Consider the following 27,683-nt stretch of genomic DNA (forward strand, 5'->3'; position numbering starts at 1 on the left):
CATCTAAAAAGAACCAAAGTTACCACAACCAATTAAAAGGATCCTTCAATGAATTAATCCCTGTCGAAACAAAAAATTGACACAACGTGACACATTAATTCGTTAAGATTGAAGGGTTGATAAACCGCGAGAAGTTGAAAACCTAACGTGTAACGAAAGATTAATTCGTTAACGAGAACGTTGAGGGAGGGTGAAAACATTACACCCGTCTCCAGAGAGCCATCAAAGGGAACTCCATCTAGGCAACCATGGCAGTGATGATTTTGTTACTTGATTGGCTCAGTCTGCGCCATAAACTTCCCATGTGATGGCGGAGAAGCGCTCTGAAAGAGTGTACTCGTCGAACATTTCCGTGGCGCTGCAGTATCTCGGTAGGCGGAATAGTTGGCGATAAGCATTACTGCAAGCGACTTTTAGATTATGCCATTGGGATGCAGTGTAATCCACCCACAGTTCTGACGTGTACAGCGAAGTGCAAAATGCGTTGAAAAGTATCTTTTCACGTTTGTACTGCAAAGATGAAAACGCTTTGACAGCATACCTGCTCTAACGGAAATCGCTCTTCTTTGCCTTTCCATATTCTCGATGTCTTTCAGGTCGTCTGTGATAATATGTCCCAGTTATTTGACGCTATGACTAACATCCATTTTCCTTCCATCTAGCCATACTGAATGTGTTTTCGTTTTAGCATCTGAAAACCATAACGAAAATAAACAAGATGTGAACTAGTAAAAGCGTTATATTGGAATAATTAAATCAATTTCACATTTTTCATGTGTTCGTTTTTCACCACGCTTTTTATAAATACAATACAATAAACTCCGGATGTCGAGTTTAGTTTTTAAATTTAAATGTAGCTCGAGGCAGAACACTTCTAATATCGAGCAAGTGAAAATGTATCGTAACCCATTAGTAACACTCTTCTCGGAGTCACTGATCGCACAAGTGTTGTTTTGTGCTATTTCAGCGTTGGTGCATTACAAGTATGTGGAAAGAAGAAGAGTGGAAGTCATCATGATTTTTCTAGTACTACTACTAAATTGTACAGTCACGGTGAGCGACAGATTAACTAATACCACATGAGAAGTTTAAGGCTTGGGCGACGTCCTGGGAGTGGCGTGCGCGACTATTTAAACAAGGAGTTGATCTGAAATTTATTCAACAACAGAAAAATTAAAAGTAATTTGTCAAGAAAATCTTTTTTTTCGAACAAAAATTATGAAAATCGTTCATTTGTGGGATTTGTAAGAGCTACAGTCTCCTGACACTTTATTAAGACCACCCTAAATAATATTATTTTTCTACAAATGTTATTATCGCATCTGCTTCATTCTTCATTTATTTACTTAGTTTACGAGTATGTAATAAAAACTAAGATACTGACATTTAATATTATATTCGTAAATATTAATACATACTAAAAATTCTTCATATTTGACATAATATTGTACAAACTAATCGAAGCGAGTTTCGGTAGATAGGTACTGCCAACCTAAAAAAATCAAACCAGGGGCTATAAACGCAGGCTCCACCAATTTTGGAATTAGGTACGAAAATGTAAAAATGTAAAAAGCGCTATTGTTTCAATACACAATTTATTTAAATGAAAAATTAAAATAAAAAATGGTTATTTCATTGTAATAATATATACGAGTATAATGTATTTATATCACCTGGTTTTTTAATGACATAATTTGTGAATGATTCTGATTAGAGATTTGTTTAATTTTTTTAAATTTCATTATTATTAATTATTTTTTCGTTTTCTTACCCAATTTCGAACGAGGTAGACCCTGCGTTTATAGCCCCTGGTTATTTTTAGGTTGGCAGTACCTACGTACTGAACCTCACTTCGATTGGCTATATCAAATATGAAGGATTTTACGTGTAAATTAAATGAAATGAAATACCACTATTTTCAATAGTCATAAATGCAAAAAGCTGTTGTGTATTGCCATTAAGTCGAATCAGAGGTTTGTTTTTTTAATGCATATTAAAACGATAGATTGAAGTCAAATTTTACATTCAACTTAATTACTATTAGAAATAACTATTTATGTCGGGTGAGATGGTAAAAGATGCAATAAAATTCAATTTTTCTCAATCAAGGTTATAAAAATTGAATAAAATTTATTTATATTTTTATATTGGTGCATGTTTTTTTCATCTCCCCCAACGTAAATAGTAATTAAGTTGAAACCAAATGCTATTTTCAAGCATACAGCAGAATTTAACTTGTGAATATATTTAACTTGTGAATATATACTCAATGTAATATGTTTTTCAGTTTATTATAACTTTGCGCTTATCCATTATAAATAATTGAAATAATATTACTTTATTTGAACCACCGAACGGTTTTGGAACAATCGTTCCTTCCTCTGGGCAAAATACATACTAACTTGGCATTACCAACCATTCGGTGAACCTGAATTACTAAGTATGATGAGTTATTAGGGATTAGTGAAGAGTTGGAGGAGGAGGATGAGAAAGGAGGAAGAGATTTTTTCGTTTATTTTATATTTGATTAGTGAACAAAACAAAATTTAACTAAACCCCAAAAAATATAGCCTTAGTAGTACACTATTGGGGGAAACATTATGTTCCATAAATATATATTAAAAAATAGGCCTGAAAATTTAGAGGAAAAGTGAGAGTGGCCATAATAAATTCTCAGGGGACTGTATATAGTGTATATAATGGCAGCACGCCACTGCGTTGAAGCGACGCCGACGGTAAGTTTTGTCGAGATGGCTTTTCCGGATCCTGAATCCTGTCTCTTTCACCCAGTTTTAGTACCATGTGAGATGAGGGAGAGAGATTGAAAAATAATAGCTTAATGCAACTGTACCTTATGTCATAGATCCATCACAGATTTACTAGGTTTGAGACAAAACACACGGAAAATTATAATCTCTTCAGTATATCTAGTTGAAGATCCCATTATCAATTAGATAAATTATTTTATCTTTATTAAATTTATTCAAATATCATACATGAAAACCACGAAAGAGAAATACGTAATGATAAAATCGTCCATGTTAACAAATTTGTTGGTTTAAAATCCAATGTTAAGAAATTAAAGATTTTCATAAATAATAAAATAATCTGAAACAAAAAAATTAGAAAAAGATACGGTCACATCTAGGACTCGAACCCAGGACCCTTGCCTTGCCGGGGCACCGCTCTACCAACTGAGCTAATGACCCCATCTCCTTCGGTCATATTTAGCTATATCATACTTCGAATGAAGTCCATCAAAAACATTTTCCCTCTAAAAATACTCAGATCCATATATTTTGCACTGTGTCAATCCATTGCCACATATGGAATACTAGCTTGGGGAAGTTCTACAAGAATGACAATTGACCCAATTCAAAAAATTCAAAAGGCGATAATTAAAATAATCCTAAAAGTACCATTCGACACAGAATCAAGCGAAATTTACAAAACATTAGAAGTCTTGTCAATAAGACAACTCTATGCCAAATCTGCATTACTACACCTCCTCCAACACAAACTCCATATTCCAATTCAACCAAAAACTTCGTTAAAAACCAGATCCTTAACAAATAAAACACTAAACATACCTATAACACACACCACACACGGACAAAGACACTTTAAATACTACGCTACTAAACTGTTTAATTGTATGCCCATTACTCTGAAGCAACTACTAACTGCAAATACATCCGCAAAAATTCACAAAAAACACATCACAGCCTGGATCAAAAACCAAGATATTTCATTTTTTCAAAACATAATAACTCCTAACCAAACATAACTAAACCATAAAAAGTGTATAATAAATAAACACGTTTTTCGATATTTTACCAACTATACTCACACTTACAATACAAATATATACACTTAATATATAATATATTAATATATTTTTTTTACATATACATTATGAATATTCAATTTACAAAAACTATCAACATTTTATGAATATTCAATTCACAAAACCAAAAAGAAAAAAATAATAATAATTAAAATTAAAACTTGTAAAAAATAAAAACTTTCTTCTACAACACATGAATACTTGTCACACCTATACATAACCACGTAAACACCTCAGCACAGGTTCTCCTAGTGAGGTGTTCACGAAACATACAATATTAATCACATACAGTTTCACCTTCTCAAACCTACCTTACACACAACATATTATAGTTATAAGTTTGAAATGTATCATGTACAAATATAAATAATTATGTGAACACTGTAAAAATTATATAGAAATAAATAAAATTTAAAAAAATAAGAACTACCAACATTGTCTTCATTTTTCTCTGACCGCACATTTAAATATAAATAAAAATTTGCGGTGAGAAAAATGAAGACAATGTTGGTAGTTCTTATTCCAAGTATGATAAAGTTAAATATGACCGAAGGATATAGGGTCCTATTAGCTCAGTTGGTAGAGCGGTGCCCCGGCAAGGCCCTGGGTCCTGGGTTCTGGTCCTGGGTTCCTGGTCCAGGGTCCTGGTTTCGAGTCCTAGTTGTGACCGCATCTTTTTCTGATTTTTCTGTTTCAGATTTTCGTTTAGAAATCACTGTCTTCAATAATTAAATATTACAATTTGAGGTTTTACTCACTAAGTTATTCTAATAAAATAATCTTTTGTTAACCCTTTCGGACCGTGTGTACATTTCAAAATATGTACCTTTAATAATTTTCTTCCTGCCTATCTAGAGCGAAATATAAATTTGCCGTTTCTGATATTCAATTGCTGATATAACTGGATATTACTCGTTTAGGAGGTAGCCATTTTAATATTTTGAATTTAAAATTTATTTACTGATTTTTTAAAATATTATATTATGAGCGTATTTTTTCATAGTGATATTTTTATAACTTGTAATATTTTTGTACAGTGTAATACTTAAACCTTATGTTCTTACAAATGAAATTAAAATAACTTCTAAATTGTTGAAAAATAACACCTTGATTTTTCAAATTACTCTTCCAATTACGCAAGCATCAAATATGTTCTACTACTGCCAGTTTTAATTCAGGTCTGAAAGGGTTAGCACATGAAATTCGACCCAGATTTCATTTAAGGATTTGAGACAAACCTTCCAACTCCAGCATCGCAGTTGTTAAAATAAATCGACATATTATGCCTCTTTATTCCAACAGAATACATAAGAACCTGAATATTAATGTAATTCATTAGAGCTTGACGTATATAATATAAAGATTACTTTTTTAAATATATGTGTCAATTTGGGAGCTGGGTTTTGATACCTCTGCCCCGGGAACCATTTATTAGATAGCCAAAACCTCTGCCATAGGTCACTCCAAGTGGTTCGCTACGTTTGGTAATTTAGCAGGAGTGCCCGGGTTCATCGGGTGAGGTGTATTTGGGATGCGCCTGCCCAACAGCTGCGTGGCGTGCCGGATAGGGAAAGGCTGGTTTTTGGAAACCCTTTGACCTCTCCAACTCGTCTCTCGACCCATCGCCTTGCGCCTCCCGCCGCCAGTGGGAGGGATATATTTATATGTCCGTCACTCCTGGACACACTGATCTCTCATATTTTTTTACCTTCCCAGAACGTCCTCTCCTTCCTTTCCTTAAATAGACCTCATTCACAGCATCCCAAAAGGTGACATAAGCCTGAGAGAAATTTTTTTCCTAAGGGTTTTTTTTGGGATTAATATTTTTAAAAATCTGAATTATTCTTATCTTTCATTGTATCAACATAGACAGATACAGTTCCCCGTAAAATCAATATTACAAAACAGCTATATAGTTCAAAGTGAAACTCAGGGTAATAAATCTAAAGGCGACGCGAACTATTGTAGGTACATTCAGTACTTACCAGCACTAAACAATTAACAGGAACTCATAGCTCTCGACGAGAAATAATACGAGAGAGAATTAATCAGTTCGGTCCATTGGATCACCTTGTTGTATATACAGGGTTTTCCAATAAGAGGTGTTATTTTGATATTCAATCGTAAAAGATCAATGGTTTCGTTGCTTGTGTGGCACGTAGCGCCGTCTTGTTGAAAGTAAACGTTGTTCAGATCAATACCATCCAATTCCGGCTATAAAAAATCATTAATCATCTCTCGATAGCGCAATCCATTCACCGTAACTGTTGCTCCAGCCTCATTTTCGAAAAAGTAAGGTCCAATGACTCCGCCGGACCATAAACCGCACCAAACAATCACACGGATAAAGAGGCTTTTCAACAATAACTCTTGGGTTTTCCGAGCCCCAAATGCGACAATTTTGCTTGTTGACGAAGCCACCGAGGTAGAAATGGGCCTCATCACTCAAGATTATTTGCATTTGATTCACTCAAGTAAATTTTAATAATTTCAATGCGTTGTTGAAGCGTGTATCGTTCCATTTTTATTAATGGCGTAGTTTCTAATTGTCAAATATCAAAAAATGACAGCTTCAAAAGTAACATCTACTGAAATAGCGGGCTATTCAAAATAACACATCTTATTGGAAACCCTGTACTAGGAATAATCGCACAGCAAACAATGCCCATACTACAGTAGGTCAGCTTATTAGGTAGATGAGTAGAGTTACCTAGCCAGAGACAAACCAGCTATATTATTGATTCTTCGCATCTATTGTTTGACTCTGAAATACTTTCCGAGAAATGTTACAGCCCTATCTCAAATATCCTACCCGACAGTGTGCGTTTTATTTAAATCATATATTATACATTTTGTTTATTTCTTACTTTATAAATAAAAACTTTCTTTCTTTTCTTTACCCAATATAATATATTGTAATGGCACTACTCCCCAAATCAAACACGAGAAACGTTTTTCTCTATTGAATTGGGTAGTTACGTTAAAAATAAAACATATTTATTGTAATTAGTTTTTTTTAGTTTAACATATTTATGTTTTTATATATAAGAAATATATTTTTAAATAAAAAAATTTTAAAAAGTTAAATGCCGTTTTGTCATTTTGAAAAATATTATTAAAATATAGGTTAATAAATTTATTCTAAAATATCCTTGAATATTTCCTATTAAATAAGTTTCTCATAAAAAAGATTTCGTTTTTAAATCATTTTAACGTCAGAATATTCTATTATTGATAATATTGTAACTTAAGCTAAATTTGAAGATTAAAATATTTTTTACTGACCGATTTTACAAACAAAATAAAAATTCGTTCAGAAAATGCAACGAAATATATACACACAGCATTTTGGCATACTATGCAAAGTTAACAAAAATATTTTCAGCAATCGCGTGCAAATGTATAGAATCTAAAAAATATGTGGAAAACGATAATATCTAGGAGAATTATTTTTTTCCCAAGTCCCCACTGCTCCCGATCGTCTGGAGCCAGTGAGACTATGGCATCCCCAATTGGGGTATGTTGTGAGGCGGAAGGTAGTGGGGATAGGAAGTAGATGGGGAAGAGGAAGGTGGGGAAGTACCTGGCTATTCAGATCTGGTCACCAAATACGACTTAAGCCATTATAAGCAGCATTTCAACTCTGAATGGTGGTCTTACACTAGGGCGATAATGAGAGTATCTTCCACTCTTGAACGTGCCGCAAATATGCCATATATTATGTTAATGAATTAATTGTGAAATAACAAAAATACTCAAATAAAATCTTGCGCAGGCCTGGATTTGAACCCACGACCTTCACCTTGCTAGTCGAGAGCCTTACCCCTCGACCACGGAGGCCGTCAATTAGCCGCGTCCAGTACCGTAGATCATAGTTATGATCTGTGGCAGTACCCAATACTTCGCCCACATTGATTTCTGGAATCTTTTATGTGTAGCTTTTAATGTAGATTTTTGAATGTAATTATGACCGTACAGTTTGAAAAACAAAAATTTAAAAAGAAACAACAATTTGTTTTTGAATATGTAAATGGTTTATTTTTTAGGTGACTATTATTATTTTAATGAAAGGGTATGAGACAATTATATTTTACAAATCTTAAGAAGGATTAAAATTCATACAGCTGCACGGAATATTTATGTTATAAGCTATATAAACTTATAAATACTATTTTTATTTCATTTTATATTATAGAAACAAACAGTACATGATTTACAGAGATGAAACAATATACAGGAATAAGATACTTCATGTGGGATACCTATGATATGTTTCCTGTAAATATTTTTCCACTTGACTAATTGGTTCTGTTTGTATGAGCTAATCATCAACTCCTGTAGACATGATATTTATTATACCATAAAATGTGTAAAAACTGCTACGGGCGTACAATGTAATAACTTAATATTTATTAACCTAAAGGTTTATACATTCAAACCAAATCACAAAATCGAATATAATCCGAGTTCCGCAGTAAAACCAAAATATTGTGCGTGTCGAAATGAAAAATGTTAAACATTTTAATCAAATAAACGCATAAAAGACATCTTATAAATATGCGAGCAGGCATATGCTTCCTTTATCCCTCACCATATTTTTGTTTTTCCGGTTTATCCACACTCAAATACCGCTTTTATAGTTCCTCCTTAGCATAATATACACAAGTCAACGCAAGAGACCAATTTCTAGGCTTCACAACAACTGAGTTTGCCCAAACAAACTGCGTCTCGCACCCGTTCCGGTGGCAGCTTAGCTCGTGGCGCTTAGCTCTTATTTAAAGACAATTTTAAGAACATCTTAGAATATTACAAACCCTATATCATTGAAACTGTCTTCATTCTCATTTACGTGGAGTACTAAGATTTATATAGTCGTTTCCATTTACATATTAAGGTTTACAATTTTGCTTATACTAAAGATGTAGTCCGAAATGCGTTCTGTTAGGCGGCAAGTGAACTGGAACGTCTGATGTGTTTTCATATGAGAGGTTGGCCATCCTCAGAATAATCTTTGGATTTCAACTGGACGAGGCTACCTTCATACCAGAAATTTAGGCTTTAATTTTAGTTTTCCTCTCCCAGGACTTTCATAGAAATCTTCATAGGACGTCAATTTCCCCATTTTTTTTTTAGTTGGGTAAGCTTGTATGTATTTGCTGCTCCTCCTGATATGTGACCAATAAGTATTAATAAATTATTGAAAGATGATTTTGCAGTCATTTCAACTTATCAGAAACCGGCTAAATTTCTGATGGAATCGTTTCGATTTATATATATAAAATTGTTTACGTTTCCAATTCATCGATTTATCTGGTTTTAAAGTGCTTTATTTAGCTTTAAATAGTCGTATTCATCAAGCACTCTGGGTGATCAGAACAAAGGCTCTGTTTATTCTCATTCATTATCCTTTGATGTGATTCTCCATTGAAGGGGCAGGATTGCACGAACACGCCGAACAGGAATCGAGCGTAGTCACCGAGTACCAGTAAATATACCCAGTGTAGAGACAGTACTCTGTACTGAACACTGTATAGTGTAGATCAGTAGAACCTCTATTGTTTCGCAGCTAATTTGTAATTCAAATTCCGTTGTTTGAGATACTTCTCTTCAAGGAAAACAGGGGTATATTGGAGTCTCCGAGACGCTAAAGGAACATCCCTTAACGTGTTGAGTGTTCCCGACTTACCCTGAGACGCAATTGGGAACTTTAAATTTGTGGCAATTATTTTTTATTGCATGGGCCTCACGTACAAACAGCTCTTCGCTTCAGTTTATTATCCAGCGAATTCGGAGCCAGGGGAGGTTAGGCTAACGCGGAGGATGTCTCGGTTAATTTAATTTAAAATCTCCCTTTCATTGCCGATTGATTCCTCCGGCGAATCATTCTGAATGTGTCGACAAAACAAAGGGGAGATTCGCCCGATGCCAAGGCGCGGCGACAGTAATAAAATGGTTTTACCGGTGCTCCAGAATTCCAGAACAAATTGAAAACTTTTTTCCCTAGACGGATAAGTAATTTGAAGTTTCAGGGCTTAACAATCTTCCTATAATATGTTCTAAACAAGCAATACAAATTCTCAAAATCCGTGTAAAGATCGTATTCTGGATATGTGAATTCGCCACAGTTATTAAAAATACTAATTTCAGTCGTCTGTATGTCATTCGTTCATTCGTACTATTGTTCAATGAACTCAAATTTGCATTTTTACTATACATGTATTATAATAATATATTTTTTTTAAATTATTTTAGTTTAGTTTTCGTAATTAGAACTGATTTTTTAACAATACATAAAATAAATATGCAGTTTAAAGTTGCACAGTAATTTTCACATAGGTAGGCATGTAAATTTTCTAACATTTATGAGTTTTTAGTTTTCTCAATGTCTTAAGATAAGCTAACTGTAATACAATATTATCTATGTATAAAATATTATAAATTGAATGGTGCTATTAATGTCGGGCAGATAGAGTGGTAGTAGAATGGTAGTTTACTTAATTACGTATTACTTTTAGTATGTTTTTGTTTAAAATGGCCGCGCCACTGTTAAAAATGTTAATTGTGTGGATGATTGTATAGCTTCAATTAGGTTCCTTATAAATGCTTATACGTTATTATAATAAATACAAAGATTACAGAGTCTTTACTAGTTGACAGTTGGTAGGTGAGAGAGGTGAACTACTGACGCTACTACATTATAAACTATCTTCTTAGTATAGCCGGTGTTACCATTATTATTATCCTACCGTATTCATACAGCAATGAGGAAGGTTCTATCTGAAACGAAACCGGTTGGTGTTTTATATATTCAATAAAGCAGTATTTTATTTATTTATCGAAATGATAATAATTTATGAAGAAACAATATGTTCCATGTAAAAAAATACCTATGGCGGCATAGGACTTTTTAGATTTCAGGAAATGGAAGGATTAAAAATCACATTGTTCAGTATCTGTTCAATCTGTCGAAGGATTTTTTGTAAATCTCTCATCCGTGGGGAGTAGACATTTTAAGACACATTGACATAGATTAACTCATTGTTGCCATTTTTTGATATTGGACCTTTCAATACTAAGTCACACATATGTTCGCATAACCATTTTTACCCTAGCAGTTTTGAAAATTTGCTATTTGTGAAAACGCCGCAGTATTTCTTAATGAATAAAGAAAATACATTTAAAACTGGGACAAAACTTTGGTTTGTGAACCTATTTTCAAACACAGAAATAATAATAATAAATTATGTAAAAAGCGATTTTTCATTTTTGTGACGTCACACTCTGATATACCTCTGGCATATTCTGTCAGAAGGTCAGAGTGTGACGTCACACTCTGATATACCTCTGGCATATTCTGTCAGAAGGTCAGAGTGTGACGTCACACTCTGATATACCTCTGGCATATTCTGTCAGAAGGTCAGAGTGTGACGTCACACTCTGATATACCTCTGGCATATTCTGTCAGAAGGTCAGAGTGTGACGTCACACTCTGATATACCTCTGGCATATTCTGTCAGAAGGTCAGAGTGTGACGTCACACTCTGATATACCTCTGGCATATTCTGTCAGAAGGTCAGAGTGTGACGTCACACTCTGATATACCTCTGGCATATTCTGTCAGAAGGTCAGAGTGTGACGTCACACTCTGATATACCTCTGGCATATTCTGTCAGAAGGTCAGAGTGTGACGTCACACTCTGATATACCTCTGGCATATTCTGTCAGAAGGTCAGAGTGTGACGTCACACTCTGATATACCTCTGGCATATTCTGTCAGAAGGTCAGAGTATGTCCGCTTTTGCAATAAAATCTAAATAAATGGAATATTTCTGAACGTGTCCGAAAACTAAAAGCTTATTTGAAAAGTGATAAAATATGCTTTCGAATTTTATTATTAAAAATAAACATATAATTTTTGATATATATAAATTTTGAATGCAAACATAATAAAGTTTTTAAAAAAAACTAAAATTATTGATAACGAAAAAAAAAGCACACTCATATTTGATTAGATAAGTGTATTTTAAAACTTTTTTCATGTCGCTTTTTCGTCGTTTCATAAAAAAAAAATAATAAAAAATTCACGAAGTTTCATAAATTTTACTCAATTTGCGATCGGAAACTTAAGTTTCAAAGAGGTGCACATTTTATTTCTTTTGTGGTTATCTTTTAAATTTTAATATAAAGCGTTTTATTTTCTCTTTCTCATATCGCGATAGTTTAGATCATATTGCTCACCATGACAGTAACCATGGGGAGTTAATAAGCAATTAAACACCAACCCACCAAATAGATCGGCGATGTTGGCCTTTTAATACATGAATGGCGCTCCAATAGATCGGTGAGTTCGGGTCATAACGATGCAAAGTTTTTTTTTTTAATGAAAACCAGCTGCGCCACTATGTCACCGTTATGATGAACTTATTTTCCTTGCAGTTTTGGGCCGCCTACGTCCCCTGTGAATCACAACACCGGGATGCTGTGCAGCTTACCTTCGAGCAGATTGATCTCATCAGAAGACTAACCGAACAGTATCAGCCTACATTGACACTCTGTACGACTGCGGAAGGTAATTTTTTTATTATATTTAGTTGATGATATAATGGTGTATTGAATTCGAAAAAATCAACAGCGCATATTTAACATTTCCGAGAAACTTAAAACGATCTATAATATTTCGACTTTCAAAATTTCATCTCTTCAGTATTACGTTCATATCAACTTTTCACAAAGTCTTGTAGTTTTTCCGCGTTTTTTCAACCTCTGAAATATCTAATTAATTTCGAGTGGGAAAACAATGTTACTATGCCTACTCTCTTCTATTGGAAATTTATCCATCAGTTTAATGCCATGTTCAATATGCTGCATAGTAATAATATTTGTGTTCCAGGATGTGGGGAGGTTAGTGCAATATAGATATACACATTGATTTGAATAATGTGAAAAAAACTTTATTTTTTTCTTGGAAATAAAAGTAAGTCTGAAAATTCATAAAAATAAACAGCAATTATATGAATAAAGCAATTTTAAGACACACAAGAGATCTAAAAATAAATGATATTGTATTGTTTTATTTAACACTATTTTCAAAACGATAAAAAAAATATGATAAAAAAATTGGCTTGTGCCTACTGAAAGATTTTTGATTTTTATTTTTGGTTAATATTTGTAATAAGTTACTTTGTAATACATCATTTTCATTAAATCAAATTCGTTGATTTCAGGGACTAAAAGTTTTCCCACTACATTTTACAAGAACAGGATTGTTTTTAATCAAAGTGATTATAATTTGAACAGATTGAAAATTATTAAAAACCTCCATTACTTGCAGACATTAAAAAACTACTAATTACGTAACCAACTACTGACTACTACAAAACTACTAACGTAACCACTTATTGATAACTAAAACAGTTGATGAAATAAGTCGACAGACGATAGACGCTGTTCTTTGATTCAGACGTACTTCAATTCCATCAGTGGCTGATCATTTTCTTACAAAAGGGTCGGTCTTTTAAAATTTAAAGGGTAGTATATAGCTTCCGGGGATGGTCTCAATTGATTCCCAGTATCTTTACAAATTTGGCAAATTTCCAAAGAGATCTCTCTCAAACTACGCTAGTATATTATCGTTGTAAAAAAATAAAGCATCCCGTCATACTTAACCCTTTTTCAATCACCATAGATCTAAATCAAAAGAAAAAATAAAAAAAATTCCAAGACAAATCCTTAATCTATTTTTTTTCGGTAACAACTGTTTTTGTTGTATTAGCACTACCGTGCGTAAACAAAAACACACAAACGAGCTCACCTTATCGATAAAACTAGCAACGCTGCCATCGTATATGTATTTTATAATATTCCAGAGGTATTTATCGTTTTGGTTTTCACTCAAATTCATTTTTGGCACAATTCGTAGAAAAATGTATCAGTGCAAGCTTTCAAAACGTTGAACAATCATTACTTCCGCGACGCGATTATTATTGTTTTCCGATGTTGAGAATAATAATTTACAATAAAGAATAATTAACAAATAGATCAAAATTAATGCTGACAAAATAATTGCTTTTACGCTCAATAGTTTTCAAAAACCAGAAACTCAAACACAATTCTTGTTTTACTTTTTAATTAGTATTTAAACGATACTTGTAAATCCTGTTGAAGGTTCTAATCTTAAAATTAACGTCACAATACCAGAATATCATCATTCTAGAGAAGAGTTACTTTAAATTAAATCCATAATTAAGTTTTCTGTACAGTCTCAACCGAAACACTCTCTAAATAACGATAAAAAGCATATTTATAAAGTTTTATCTTCAATCTGAATTAAATACAAACTATGTTTCTAACTTCCTCTCAATTAATAACGTTACATTCTTGTTAGACTAATAAAGATATTTACCCGAATATTGTAAACACGTTCAAGTGGGTAATTTATTTTGGTATTTTACGCGAGTTAGTTGATTTATGTGTTCATTACATTATGAAGTTTTCAAAGTTTTGACCTATTTTCACAAGTGCCAATGAAATGTTATGAAGCCAAGTTTCGTAATATTGATTCACAGCGTCATCAAGTCGACTAACTAAAATATAAGTTAACTAACACTTGAAAATACGTAGATTTCAGAATTTATTCCTAGTTTACAAAAAGTGACGGTTTCGTTTTCCAATTGCTTATAATTGGCTTTGCGCGCCATTTTTTTAACTACCAATTCGGGCGGTAGTCAATTTTATATTTTGAAAGGTAATTTTTGTGTTTAATCGATTTTCGTATATAGTGTACGATTTGTCATTTTATATGAAACACGTTCTTTGAGACCAAAACAACATACTTACAATTAATTTCAAATAACACTACAAATTGACAATAAGCATCAAATATGTTCTACCACTGTCAGATTCATTTCAGATATAAAAGGGTTAAGTGGTTACTAAAGAGAGTAAAGACCCTGTTTACCAGATTGGTCATATGGAAGGCAACTTTCTAAAATATGAAATTGTCATGCAATGATCAATTTGCGTACTGATACCAACCAACATTATTTACCGTTCCTCTTGGCTTGAGATCTCGTATGAAAAAAATTTCTATTTTTCGACAAATAAATACATATTTCAAGGATCCGTGAAAACACAATGACCTAGATATTCACTTAGAAAGTTGTAGTGTGCATGATAGTGTAAGGATGCGTGTAAGCGAAAAATAATTCTTGCAGTGATGCATAAGGTACTCTGCATAGTACTTATTTATTTAATTATTTATTAACGCCCTTTTAGTGGCTTTTACATGTTAATATTGATAAAAATATATTAATACATACTAAACTACCTCAGTAACAATGTTTTGTATTTGTTAAGTGATACATCAAAGATTTCCACTGACTTGTATAACTATTTCCCTCCATAAGTATTCTGGACAGTGGGGTATACATATGGTAGTTAGTACCAGGATTTCTGTATTGTACTGAACTTCTAGTTCTGCAAGCAATTCTGGACTATCAAAAGCATTATTTAGAATTTTATGTATAGATACCAATTTAAGCATATTCATTTCATTTAAAGAGTATTGTAATATGTATTATGTAATATACAATACTCATTTAAAAACTAAGAAAACGTAAAAATATTTTTGTATTCTTTCAATAGCTTGTACTTAAATATTGTAATGTGGGTTCCAGACGGGAGAGTTGTTTTCAAGTTGAAAAAGAAGGCAAAATATAAGAGTTTAATACACTTAATATTGTTGAAATGTCTAGTTAATCTAGTTATAAATCCCAACAGCCACATACTAGATATTTCCGTTATGTGGTTAACAAAAGAAAGATAAGATTGAAAAATTATGTCTTAGTCTTTAATTTCTCAGTGCATTGATATCAATGTTGTAATTAAAGATCACTAAATTTTCTAAATCTGACTATTTGACTTTTGATATTTAAGTAAAGTCTATCAATTTGTTGATATTATCTTGAAGAATATTAGAGTGATAAATATTATGAAAAATTCTAAAATTGTTGAGGTAATTAGCAAAAAGTAAGATAAATAAATTATGATATCTTTTTGTCATATCATTTATAAATAAGATTGGATCAAGGTGTGAACCTTGTGGGACACCACTTATTTTTTTTTCTGAAATATAGTATTTTATTTAAACATTATTTTGTCTACCAGTAAGATAACCACTAAACATATATGTTGCACAGTATACAAAGCTTTTCTAATTTCCAAATAAAAAAAATATGGGAAACTGTATCAAAGGCTTTTCTAAAATCACTATTAACAGAATCCACTTGTTATTTTTCTTTAAAAGCAGTAGTTATTAAATGTTTTTATAGATAATTAAATTGGAAAGAGTACTTCTACCTGACAGAAATCGAAACCAGTGAGGTGATATTACGGGTTTTATTTGTGTAATTAGTTTGTCCAATATAAGCCTTTCAAAGAGTTTAGACATGGTGGATTGAATACATACAGGTCTGAAATTACTTTTGTCACCCTTTTTGAAAATTGGAGTAAAATAACTGATTTTCCGCTTGTCAAAAAAAATTCCAATAGATAAAGAGTAAAAAGTTTAGTTAATGGAAAAGCAATTTATTGCTTTGATAAACGTTTTGGATATATTATCCGGCCCCGCAGATTTGAAGCTATCTAGAGATTTAATTTTAGTTATTACATCAGAGAGCCTTACGATGATATACTGTAAAATATTAAGAGTTTCATCTAGTGTTGTTGTTGGTATAGGAACACTATTTTAATCGGCTGAATAAACACTTTTGAAAAAATTTGCAAACAAGGTAACAATTCCATGTAACGTGTTCTATTACACGAAAATGAACTGTAAATCAAATCCACAAAAAATACAATGTAAAGCTCAGTCAATTGGGTTTGAAAAATCACGGGAAATGTGGAATGAAGGATACAGCCTACCTTGAATTCTCATGAATCCCGGCATTAGGGCTGTCGACGAACTTGCACTGTTCACAGGGTGAAATTTCCTCCAAAACGAGATAATCTTTATTTTAATATTTGCAAACCGAGCACAAAGCATGTGAATATACGACGAGGACACGACGATAACACCTTCTTGCAACACAACACGAATACGAATGTACTGTACTTGCGAAAATTTACAATGCAACAATCTTCTTCTTTCCAAGTGTGGGTAAGGCTATTTTTAAGGAAGGAAATTGATAGTAGGTATATTATGGGAAAAATGGTAGATTCAAAATTCAATCATTCAAAACTGTTTCAATAATAAACAAGTATTATTTTAATAGCTTCCATTTAGGTGCATAATGCTAGGAAAATCAGAATCATCATGAGATTTAGAGTACTTCCAAAATTAACTGACGTTATTTATTATGGAGCCCTGAATTTTATTTATATCGTTACCATTGCAGCTATTGCACATTTTTTACAAGAATTTCTTAAATCTTTAAATTCAATATAAACAAAAATGATTTATAAAAATAACATTTTTTTTTGTTCAAGTTTTTGGTGATTAGAAGATTTGTAAGTTCTTTGGAATACCATTTTGGGTAGGTGTTGTACAAATCATATGACTGAAGATAATTACAAATTTTCTCATACAATGCTTTGAAAAAAATTGGTAACTGAAAGACAATTTAAAAGTAAACATGTTCATTAGAAATAATACAGTTTGAAAACCATAAATCAAGAGTGCGATTATATTTATTTGGTATAATATTTGCATGATTCAGTCCCAGGAATAATGCCATATCTAGAATAATGCCTTCAAACTCACTAACACAGATATCATTGTCACCGTTCACCATTGTTTCACCCAGTTCACATTTGGAAGATTATGATTAAAAATCCCCAACCTTGTACCACTCATTGAACAGAATCAAATTGGAATATGGTAGTGTTATCTGGAATCCACACTACTTGAAATATTCAAAAACTATTGAATCTGTACAAAAAAATCTAAGATTGTTATCATTTAAACTTGGACTAAATGCCGTACCCCAGTCTTACTAGGAACGACTCCAATACTTTAACTTCACGACCCTGGATAAAAGAAGACAATTTCCTGACTAAATAAGTCAACACAACATTATTCATGACAAGCTTGAAACAACTCATTGTCTGAGCAATATTCTTATTAAAGTTCCTAATAGACGTAATCTAAGGAGTCAGAATATATTCCATCAATATTGCATACTTCAATCCATTGGCTCGAATGTGTCGTCTGTACAATTCTATTGAATGTAACTACATAGATATATATGCAAAAAGTCTCGCTTATTTTAAAAACAAATTAGCAATAGATTTTGAGTGTTGGTTTGTTTTTTTTATTTACTCTTTTTGTTTTCTGTTTTTTTTTTTTGCTTTTGTTTTTGCATCATATATTGATCTGTATGTTTTGTTTTCGATATTTCTTTTTTTGCCTTTGTTCACGTTTTGCTGTTTATATACATAGTTTATATACATGATACTTAAACTGTGCATGATGTGAACATTTTTAAGTGGACTGTTGACACATACCTATTTTTGCAGCGCTATCTAATGACTTGTTCATGTTAATCTTGCTGATAGCTATTAAGACCCCATCACCTCTACTTTTAGAACTTGTCAAAATACTTTTATCTAATCTATGCACGTTATGATTAATAAAATAAAGGAGTTCATATTTAGCTCTAACCAAGTTTCCGAAAGTAGGATAATATCGTGCTCAAACATTGGTAGTGTTGACTGAAGTAAACAAAATTTTGTTTTAAGACCACTCACATTTTGATAATACATTTTCAATTCATTAGGTTTTGTTCTCTGTTCTCTGCTTTTCTGAAGCGAAATGAAATCATTATTGACTAAAAGATGTTCTAGGTTTAAGCTAAAAAAAATTACACCAGATGATTAACGTCTCTCTGCAGCTTGGCGGGCGGATCCAGTGATATGGGAGGGCAGGTTTTTGGGAGAAAATAAATTTCTGAATTTTATGAATTGAGAATTTCTCCTTATTGAGGCATGCATCGCGGTTATGTCAAACTTTAGAGCAGTAAAGATAAAGTGGCTACTTTAGCTTGTTATTTGGAAGCTATGTGGTCAGTATTTCAGGTATCTACCCAGTCTCTCACACGGTATAGTTGTCATTTTAGTTTAAATAATGGTGTATGGAAGGAGGCAATCTAAAAATATGATTGCAACCACCAGTGCGCGGGCCAGGCTTGTGCAAAAATGATTATTTATGATGTCCAGAGAGAGACCGGTATCATTAGAAGAATATTGATGAAAGCGTTGACAATTAAATCAGTCGAAGTTTCCTGGGGAAGACCTTGGATTGTAATGCGGAGGAGGTGGTTTGGTGCGACCGTTGTTTTCAGGCCAGCTTCAGCTAGCCCTGAAGCCTTGGCTAATTTACATTCTTCGGCAGAAGTATTGGGGTGTATTTAGTTAGTTCTTCCTCTCTTTGTTATTCGGCACACGATTATCATTGTAACAGTATATTACACTCTATCTCTCTCTTTAATCAAGAACCTATAAACATCACAAAAGAAAGTGTCTCTGAAATTTCACAACACCATACCTCACAGGAGTTTTGTAGCAGCAGGAAAACAAGCGAAGAAACCCATTTTTGCTTTTTTTACTATGTAAGATAAGTACTCCGCGTGAACAAAAAAAATCTGAAAATAAATAATACAATCTAGTGGGAACACGCAATAAAATTTTTATTAACGTAGGTACAATGCACCTATATAAATCTAAATAAATTAACATTTATGTTTATATACTTATAGAATGTATGTTTATCAATTTCTATGTTCTAAACAGTCTAAAAGTAGCACGTATTTTGGTTTAAACTGTTAACTTTTAGGGTATATATACCCATCTGGATAAAAAAAACATACAATACGTGTTGATAATATGTATTGGATCATATTTCAGTTGTCAGAATTTAAAGATTAACTACATATTTATATATTGGTACAAATTAACTGTGAACACAGAATATTAAATCTGACAAATATTAAGTTTGCACACTGAAATTATATGTAGACATTTTTTTTAAATTCTAAAAAATCGGATCAAGATACATTGAATATAAGTATTCACAGTGACAAAATTTGAACAAAACCTTTCGGATCGGTTGATTTCCCACGCGAGATCACATTTCAATATTGTTGGGGTTGGGTTGTAGTATAGGTACCGCACTGTCCCTACCTACCCGCATAAAACTCCACGAACTAAAAGCTACTTTTCCTCCCCAATTCTTTATATGATACCTATAAATATGGGCACGTAAAATTATAGATAATTCACCAACTATTTTTGGTCGTATTAATATAATCGTAATAAATCGCATATAATTATCAGTAACGGCTATCATTCTGTTAACCAGGCGCTTGGCAAATCTACATACGTTTTGATGTAGCCAATTTGGCGTGTGTCCAATATCCGAGGAACCTATAAAAAGTTTTAAATTAGCGTGGCCTTCTCATGAAGGCAAATGTCTGAAAATAAGGACTCTTTTAAAGTTCTAACCGAATATGTCCAGAACCTAACGATCCCGCGGGACTGTATTATTACTGGTTGCATCTTTTGTTTCTCGTGAAAACTTTTAAATCATTCGTCTGGAAAGTTTCATACGAACATGCATTTCTTTGTAAAAAATAAAACACTACCCGTAGCGGCATCACGTTAAGGAAAGGACGCTCGGTCTTTCGCTAAGCGGCTCCCCGCTTCTCTCAGCTTCTCTTTTTTTTCGCTTTGCGGCAAAGTAGGTAGGACAGCATAATATTTTAAAATTGTTTGTGCTGCGTTAAAAGTTTAACGAGACAAGTAGGAAAGGTTTCAGCTTTCGTGGATTTAATTTAAAATTACACGCAAACGGTTGCCACTAATAGCCATTATAATTTTCGTTCGTTTTGTGTCGGCTTGTCTGAGAAGCGAAAACGTAAAGAAAACTTTCTCAGATTTTAATATATTTTTATTACAAGTACGTTTTAAATTTATTTACTGTTTAGGTACTCTTAATAAAATGTTTGACTTATCTTACGATCGACGCTTTGTCCAGAGGATTTATAAAAGAACTGAGACCTTCTTCAATATTCGTAAAATACATTCCATTCTTCTTTTGACATTTCAGGAAACTGAAATACATTCCAGCAAATTTAAATACAAATATTTTGAGAATGCTGTATATTCAACAAAAATGTATCTTGGTTTTTGTTATGTATTATTATTATAATAACAAAAACCTCGATACCTTTTTTGTTGACTATACTGCATTCTTAAAGTTTTGACATTTCAGTAAACTGAAATACTTTCAAGCAAATCCAAATACAAATATTTGGAGAATGCAGTATGTCAACAAAGATGTATCATGGTTTTTGTTATTTTAATAATATTATATAACATTCCGTTTCAGAGGATTTTCTTCGGGAATTACTTGTTACCTACAACCGAACTAGTACGGATTAAGGGCCTATTTTGTTTTTCTATGGACTATTTTGTTTCGTTAGATTAAAAGAGTCCATTTTAGGTAAGTTTTTAGATTCTCACGGCCAAAAGCATTTTTGTTGTTTGTTTTTGGGGTGCATCTTCGGATCTACCGGATCTGCCCTGATGATGGACACTGCAACGCTGTCCGAAACGTCGGCTAAAGAAGGAGTTAGCGCAACACGGCATAACACCCCAAAAACAAACAACAAAAAAGAGTCCATTTTAGATTTTTTAAATTTCTAATCGTTTTTCAAAATGGTCATATGGAGGATGCCGTCACTATTTTATGAACACATTTGAAGGGAACTCTCCTTACTGACTTATTTCTATTCACTCGCCCAAAACCCAATCTAGCAAAGTGTATTCCGACACCTTATTATTTTAGCGAATTCTCAAGAAGTTTGCTTTAGAAAGTGACAACTTTAGAATAATATTTTTGGCTTTGGGAACGATTTCTCTGCCCATTGTATCAAGCACAGCGAACTTTAAGTTTTACGCGCTGTTTTACGCAATGATTATTCTCTCTCACAAAAGGTGAAACTTGATAGCTCATTTTACAAGGAACGTGGAAAATCGTGGTCGTTTCATAGGAATTGTCGGTATTTTGAAATAGAATAATGGAGAAACAATAACGGTTTGGTAAAGTTTGAACAAAAACATAAAATAATAAAAAAGATTGCAAATATAATAATGTAACGTAACAATAAAAAATTGTCTGAAAAACACGGTCGTGACACTTCCACTTCCTTCCGTGTTTCTGACACCGTCCATTAATATGTATTTATTAGTTTTGCCATCTGAGTGTAATAACGAATTTGGTTTGATTTATGATATCACGTGCCTGCTAAAAAAACGTATGTGAATAGAATATTTTTGATCTAAATACGAATTGTCACGATACACGTATTCATTTCAGATCAATTCAATTAATTTTAAATCATCTATGCTTGAGGATATGTCAATGAATGCATGATGTTTTAAACATCCCTCTTACTGCATGAAGGCGAAAGGTTACGTCGTTTTATCCTACTATCTAAACGAAATTCTACAAAATAAGTAAAAAAAAATCATAATTTTAAAAGAAAAACTCTAAAATAAACCTTCAGTAATCTTATAAGGTAGACACAATTCAGTTGCAATGTAATTTTAGCAAAGTGTTTAAAGCGTGAGATATTTCAATTCCGCAAGAACCCCTCAAAGCCATCTGACTTCACAAAGTGATATTACACGTTGTGCGAGATGTGCTTTCTGCTCAAAGCCGGGGTCAATTCTTGCCTATTTTATTGCTTTTTTGAAGCTGAAACGATCTAGAAAAGAGTATTATCTGCCCTAGTGGCATGATTTACCTAACGTTCGCTTTGGTATTTCGTTCCATATTTTATGAGAACGTACGTACTTAGATATTATATTATATTGATACCATCTTACCATAGCTTTTTCCCTACTTATGTATTGATAACATACTAAATACGTTGTATACACTAATACAGTATCAAAATATACATAGTTGTTGGAAATAAAAGCCAGATGCCGTCAACGTTTAAAAATTTGCATCAACAGTTGCATTCACGTATGATAATTTCCAACTTATATTGTCAAGTATAATTCAACACAACGCAGTGTATTTTTACTGTTTTGTTTGAGATGTTTTAAATACTTAAAAAAGGCGCGACAACAATTTAGGCCCTTCTTCTACAGGGATGCGCATGTATCCGATAATCGACGACTCAAGTATCTCATGTTCATACACAGGCACACGTTGCCGATATTTTGTAAACTCGTCCGCGGTGCCAGTCTCCCTCGACCATCCCTTTGAAGTCGTTGCAACTCATGTCGTCGAGACATGAGCTGTAACGACACAATTAATAACTTTGATAGTCTAGCAAAAATTATATTCTCATCGTCAGCTCAACGACACAATATCCTAAAATAAAGTCGGAATCCAAACGACGTAAGTGAAGAAGGCGTGTACAAAAATATGTGACTGGCGGCCCAGGCGTATTGGACGGACCTATGTTCTAATTTGCCCTAGCAGGCCTAAAAATTTTAGTGTTACGAAGGTGTGTTAAAATCTCAAATGTAGTCGAGTACGTCGGGATGTTTCTTATTCATGAAAATAAAAAACTTTTTATAATCACTGCTAATTTTATAAAATATTTTTTTTTATAAAATTTGCAAACCGTTTCATGCTAAATATTTTAAAGGTCAGTTACTGTTTTTATTCATCTACCCGAGGGTATCGGACAAAAATAATATATTATACAGGGTTTTCCAATACGAGGTGTTATTTTGAATAGCCCGCTATTTCGGTAGATGTTACTTTTGAAGCTGCCATTTTTCAATATTTGACAATTAGAAACTACGCCATTAATAAAAATGGAACAATACACGCTTCAACATCGCACTGAAATTATTAAAATTCACTTGAGTGAATCAAATGCAAATCATCTTGAGTGATGAGGCCCATTTCCACCTAGGTGGCTTCGTCAAAAAGCAAAATTGTCGCATCTAGGGCTCGGAAAACCCAAGAGTTATTGTTGAAAAGCCTCTCTATCCTCAACGTGGGACTGTTTGGTTCGGTTTATGGTCCGGCGGAGTCATTGGACTTTTTCGAAAATGAGGCTGGAGCAACAGTTACGGTGAATGGATTGCGCTATCGAGAGATGATTAATGATTTTTCATGGCTGGAATTAGATGGTATTGATCTAGACAACGTTTTTTTTTATTTTTTTATTTTTTATTCTAGATAAAAGAAAATTACATTTTTCACTTATTTAACTAGAAATAACATATATACTACACATAAATATATTACACACTGATATTATTCACTTTCATTGTTTTGTTGATTGAGCATAAAACTGAACATATTTTTTTTTAAATGTACCTATACTTTTTTCATTTTTAATTTCGTCTGGGAGGCAATTGTATATGTTGCTTCCCTCGTAACCAATGGATTGCTTGCCATAATGAGTATGTATGGTGTTTAAATGTATTTTATCGTGTTGCCGTGTAAAGTGTTTACTTCCAACAAGACGGCGCTACGTGCCACACAAGCAACGAAACCATTGATCTTTTACGATTGAATATCAAAATAACACCTCTTATTGGAAAACCCTGTGGTTACGAATTTGTCGGAAGGAATTAAAATGTGAGCCCTGAGCAAACCTCCGTTATTAGAGCTCCGTATCGCCTAAGACATAAAAGTTTCATATTATTTTGTTCCGATCATTTTCTATTTCATTTTCAAATTTCCACGGCGCGGAAGAGTAACATCAGGAGTAACAAGTGCCCATACACAAAAGGTAGGTAACTAAATAAGATTTATTTTTTACAATAACCCCACACAGGAGGCTGTGAGGAATATAATTTCCCTCATGGCCGATGTCATCTTTTAGGATGCTGTGTGGATGATCTTTTGAAGGAAATGAAGGAGAGGAAGTTCTGGGAAGGTAAACGGTATAAGGGCTGGGTAGGAATCTAGGGATCAGTGTGTCCAGGAGTAACGGCCATATATACTTCCCAGTAAAAGCGCAAGGCGATAGGTCAAGATGCCAGTTGGAGAGGTCAAACGGTCTTCACAAATCCCGATCTGGCACGCCAAGCAGCTGTTGGACAGGCGCATCTTGAACACACCTCACCCGATGAACCCGGCCACCCCTGCTAAATTACCAAACGTAGCGAATCACATAAAATGACTTATGGACGGGTGTTGGTTATCCAATAAATGGTTCCCAAACCCGCCTCCCAAATTTATTCTGATTTGCAATTAAAATTCGAATGGTAAATAATATCTCCCTAGTGGTCTCGTAACAATCCTTTTATTACCATATTAGTGATAGTAAAGTTGCACAAAGCATCGTTGACAAGCTTTTACTTGCAGTATAGAATATTGATACACGTTTATTGCTGATATCGTTTTATAACTGCTTCGAAATAGCGCACCGCTGGTCAATAAAACTTGGTGATTCGAGAGATATAACATCTCATACAAAGCGCCTCGATGGAGTAATAATGCGAAATTGTATCTTCCCACGGAACATCTGCCAAACAACGCGTAGGTACTAATGTTGTTAATATTTTACAACCTTCATTTTTGTTTGGTTTATGGTAAGTGCTTTTCATTATTATCTAATAAACCTCCTATGAAAAGATGCATGATCCAAGTAAAAGTACATTGATTTGACGTCATAAATATTTTTGAATTTCCTAACAGAGTGACAAGCTCGTTGGAATGTTCAAATAAAATAAAAATAAAATTTCCATTATTTTGCACGTGATGTAAACATAATAATACTTGCAACTTGTTTTAGAGAGATAGATGCTCTCATTGTCACCTTGGTGAAAGACAACCTTTAATAATCGAAACTTTGCTTCAAATGACTTAAACCATGTTTTGTGGTTGGATCATTTTCATTTTGAGATGCGGGTATGGATACCGCTGCCCCGGGAACCATTTTTTATAACCAACACCTCTGTCATAGGTCACTACAAGTGGTTCGCTAAGTTTGGTGACTTAGCAGAGGTGCCCGGGTTTATGGGTTGAGGTTTGTCTAGGTCTGCTCACACAGTGTGTGGTGGGCCGAATCGTGAGAGAGACTGTTAGAAACCCTTAGACCTTTCCAGCAATAATATTTCGACCCATCAACGCCATGCACCACAGTGGGAAGGATGGATTCATACATCCTTAACTCCTACACACATTAACCGCCCATACTCCTACCCACCCCTCGTACCTTTTTCCTTCCCAGAACTTTCCCTCCTTCCTTTCCTTACAAAGGCCTTCCACACAGCATCCCCAAAGATAGCGTGAGCTCTGAGAAAAATTATTTTCCTCAGGCCTTCCGTGGGAAACTAACATTAAAATAGTTGGAATCGTTAGCCAGGTGTTCCTCAAACATCGTCTGCTCTATCGTTTTCCCTTGCAAAAACCTCTAGGCTTCAAACCTAATAGGACAGTTATCATAATCCTACTGGCTTCGGGCAGTTGTAAACTTCGTAAAAAAGTTGTAATCTGTCGTGATCTGTAATAAAAAAATATCTAATATGTACTTTGAAATAAAAAGTATAAAGTCAAATAAAATTCAAATATTATCTCTTAAAATTTTGTTTTATCGGTTTGCCTTTTTATAGTTGTTTTCAATAATGTGGAGAACTTATCGCATCTTTGTGCCAACCAATACGAAGTGTTTCATAGAAATGAAACAGACGTGCAGCTCTTAACGCTTAGAGAAAAGCTTTGAATTTTATTTCTTGCGCGATACAATCGGTCTCTATAATTCAAACCATCATGAAAGAATTATCAATTATGAACGATTATAAAATACAAGAAACGCACGGCAAGGTCAATCACTATAACCTTCAAATCCTTAACAGTGGCCAATTAAGTAATACTTTTATCTTGGCCGATGAGGTGATTTTTCACGAAAACGGCGCTATATAAATTGGCCAAATATTATTAAATATTATATGATTTTGTTAAAATATATTCGTGCCTTTCTTTAGTCGCTTAACTAGAATTTGAAAATATTTTTATACCGCATTCTCAAAGTCTACACAATAAAATATTATTATTTCCCATTGAAACAATGACATGTTAGTCTAGTCCAGAGGTTTCCAAACATTTTTGTCCAGTGGTCTTGCCAAAAAAAAAAATTCCTTATACCCCTTGCCTGCCGAATATTGAAATTTTCTAAAACTATTAACGTCCTATGTAATAATCATTTCTCTTTTTCTTAAGAAGATTCCCTTCCGTTGCCTGTCCACCAACCGGGCGGCGTTATAGTTCCTGTGTCTTTGCATTGTGCAGACAGGGGCGTCCTTGTGAGGTATTACACCAAATGAAAATGAAGCAGGATAAGCAACGGGAATTTCTTTCTGTAGCTAGCCCTACAGAACTGCCCCTTGAGTTCTTTGTCAGTGCTTATTCTGGTCACTTTTTCTTGTTACATGATATCCGATTCTTCAAAGTTCCATTTCCATAGTCAAAATGTCCTCAAACTTAGTTTTGAAGTCTGTGTGAAGTGCATTTAAATGTTGAACGTCATTATTACCCTGGATGTTTTTCAAAAACAAGTTGAGGAACTAGGAAAATTCGCGGCTTCCAATGTTCAATTTTTTGCTTGAATATATCAATTCTGACGAGAAAAAGAACGTAGACTCTATTTAAATACCTCAATTAACAACTTTACGAAATATTAAAATATCAATTATTTTATAAGCAATAATGATTAGCTTGAAACACTCATCCACATTGAAAGATCTCCTGATAAAAGATACATGACGCCAACGGGACTTGGACCCATGTCCTTTCGATTTCCGGTCGACAGCTCTCACCACTGAGCTATGGCGGCTTATCTCTTATCCGCGAAATAATTCA

At 33.5% G+C, this 27,683-nt stretch overlaps 1 protein-coding gene across 1 annotated transcript in view; it reads left to right on the plus strand.

Annotated features, from left to right (window-relative positions):
• Window positions 1-27,683, plus strand: part of LOC149424344 (uncharacterized) — a 205,872-nt gene that overhangs the window by 114,367 nt on the left and 63,822 nt on the right. The window contains exon 7 of the mRNA XM_089631060.1: window positions 12,284-12,416. Coding sequence (XP_089487186.1) covers window positions 12,284-12,416 — 133 coding nt within the window. The remainder of the gene's footprint in view (window positions 1-12,283; window positions 12,417-27,683) is intronic.

This window comes from Hesperophylax consimilis, chromosome 4 (assembly GCF_061612785.1).
Source record: "Hesperophylax consimilis isolate HC1 chromosome 4, BYU_Hcon_1.0, whole genome shotgun sequence".
In the NCBI taxonomy this organism is placed as follows: domain Eukaryota; kingdom Metazoa; phylum Arthropoda; class Insecta; order Trichoptera; family Limnephilidae; genus Hesperophylax; species Hesperophylax consimilis.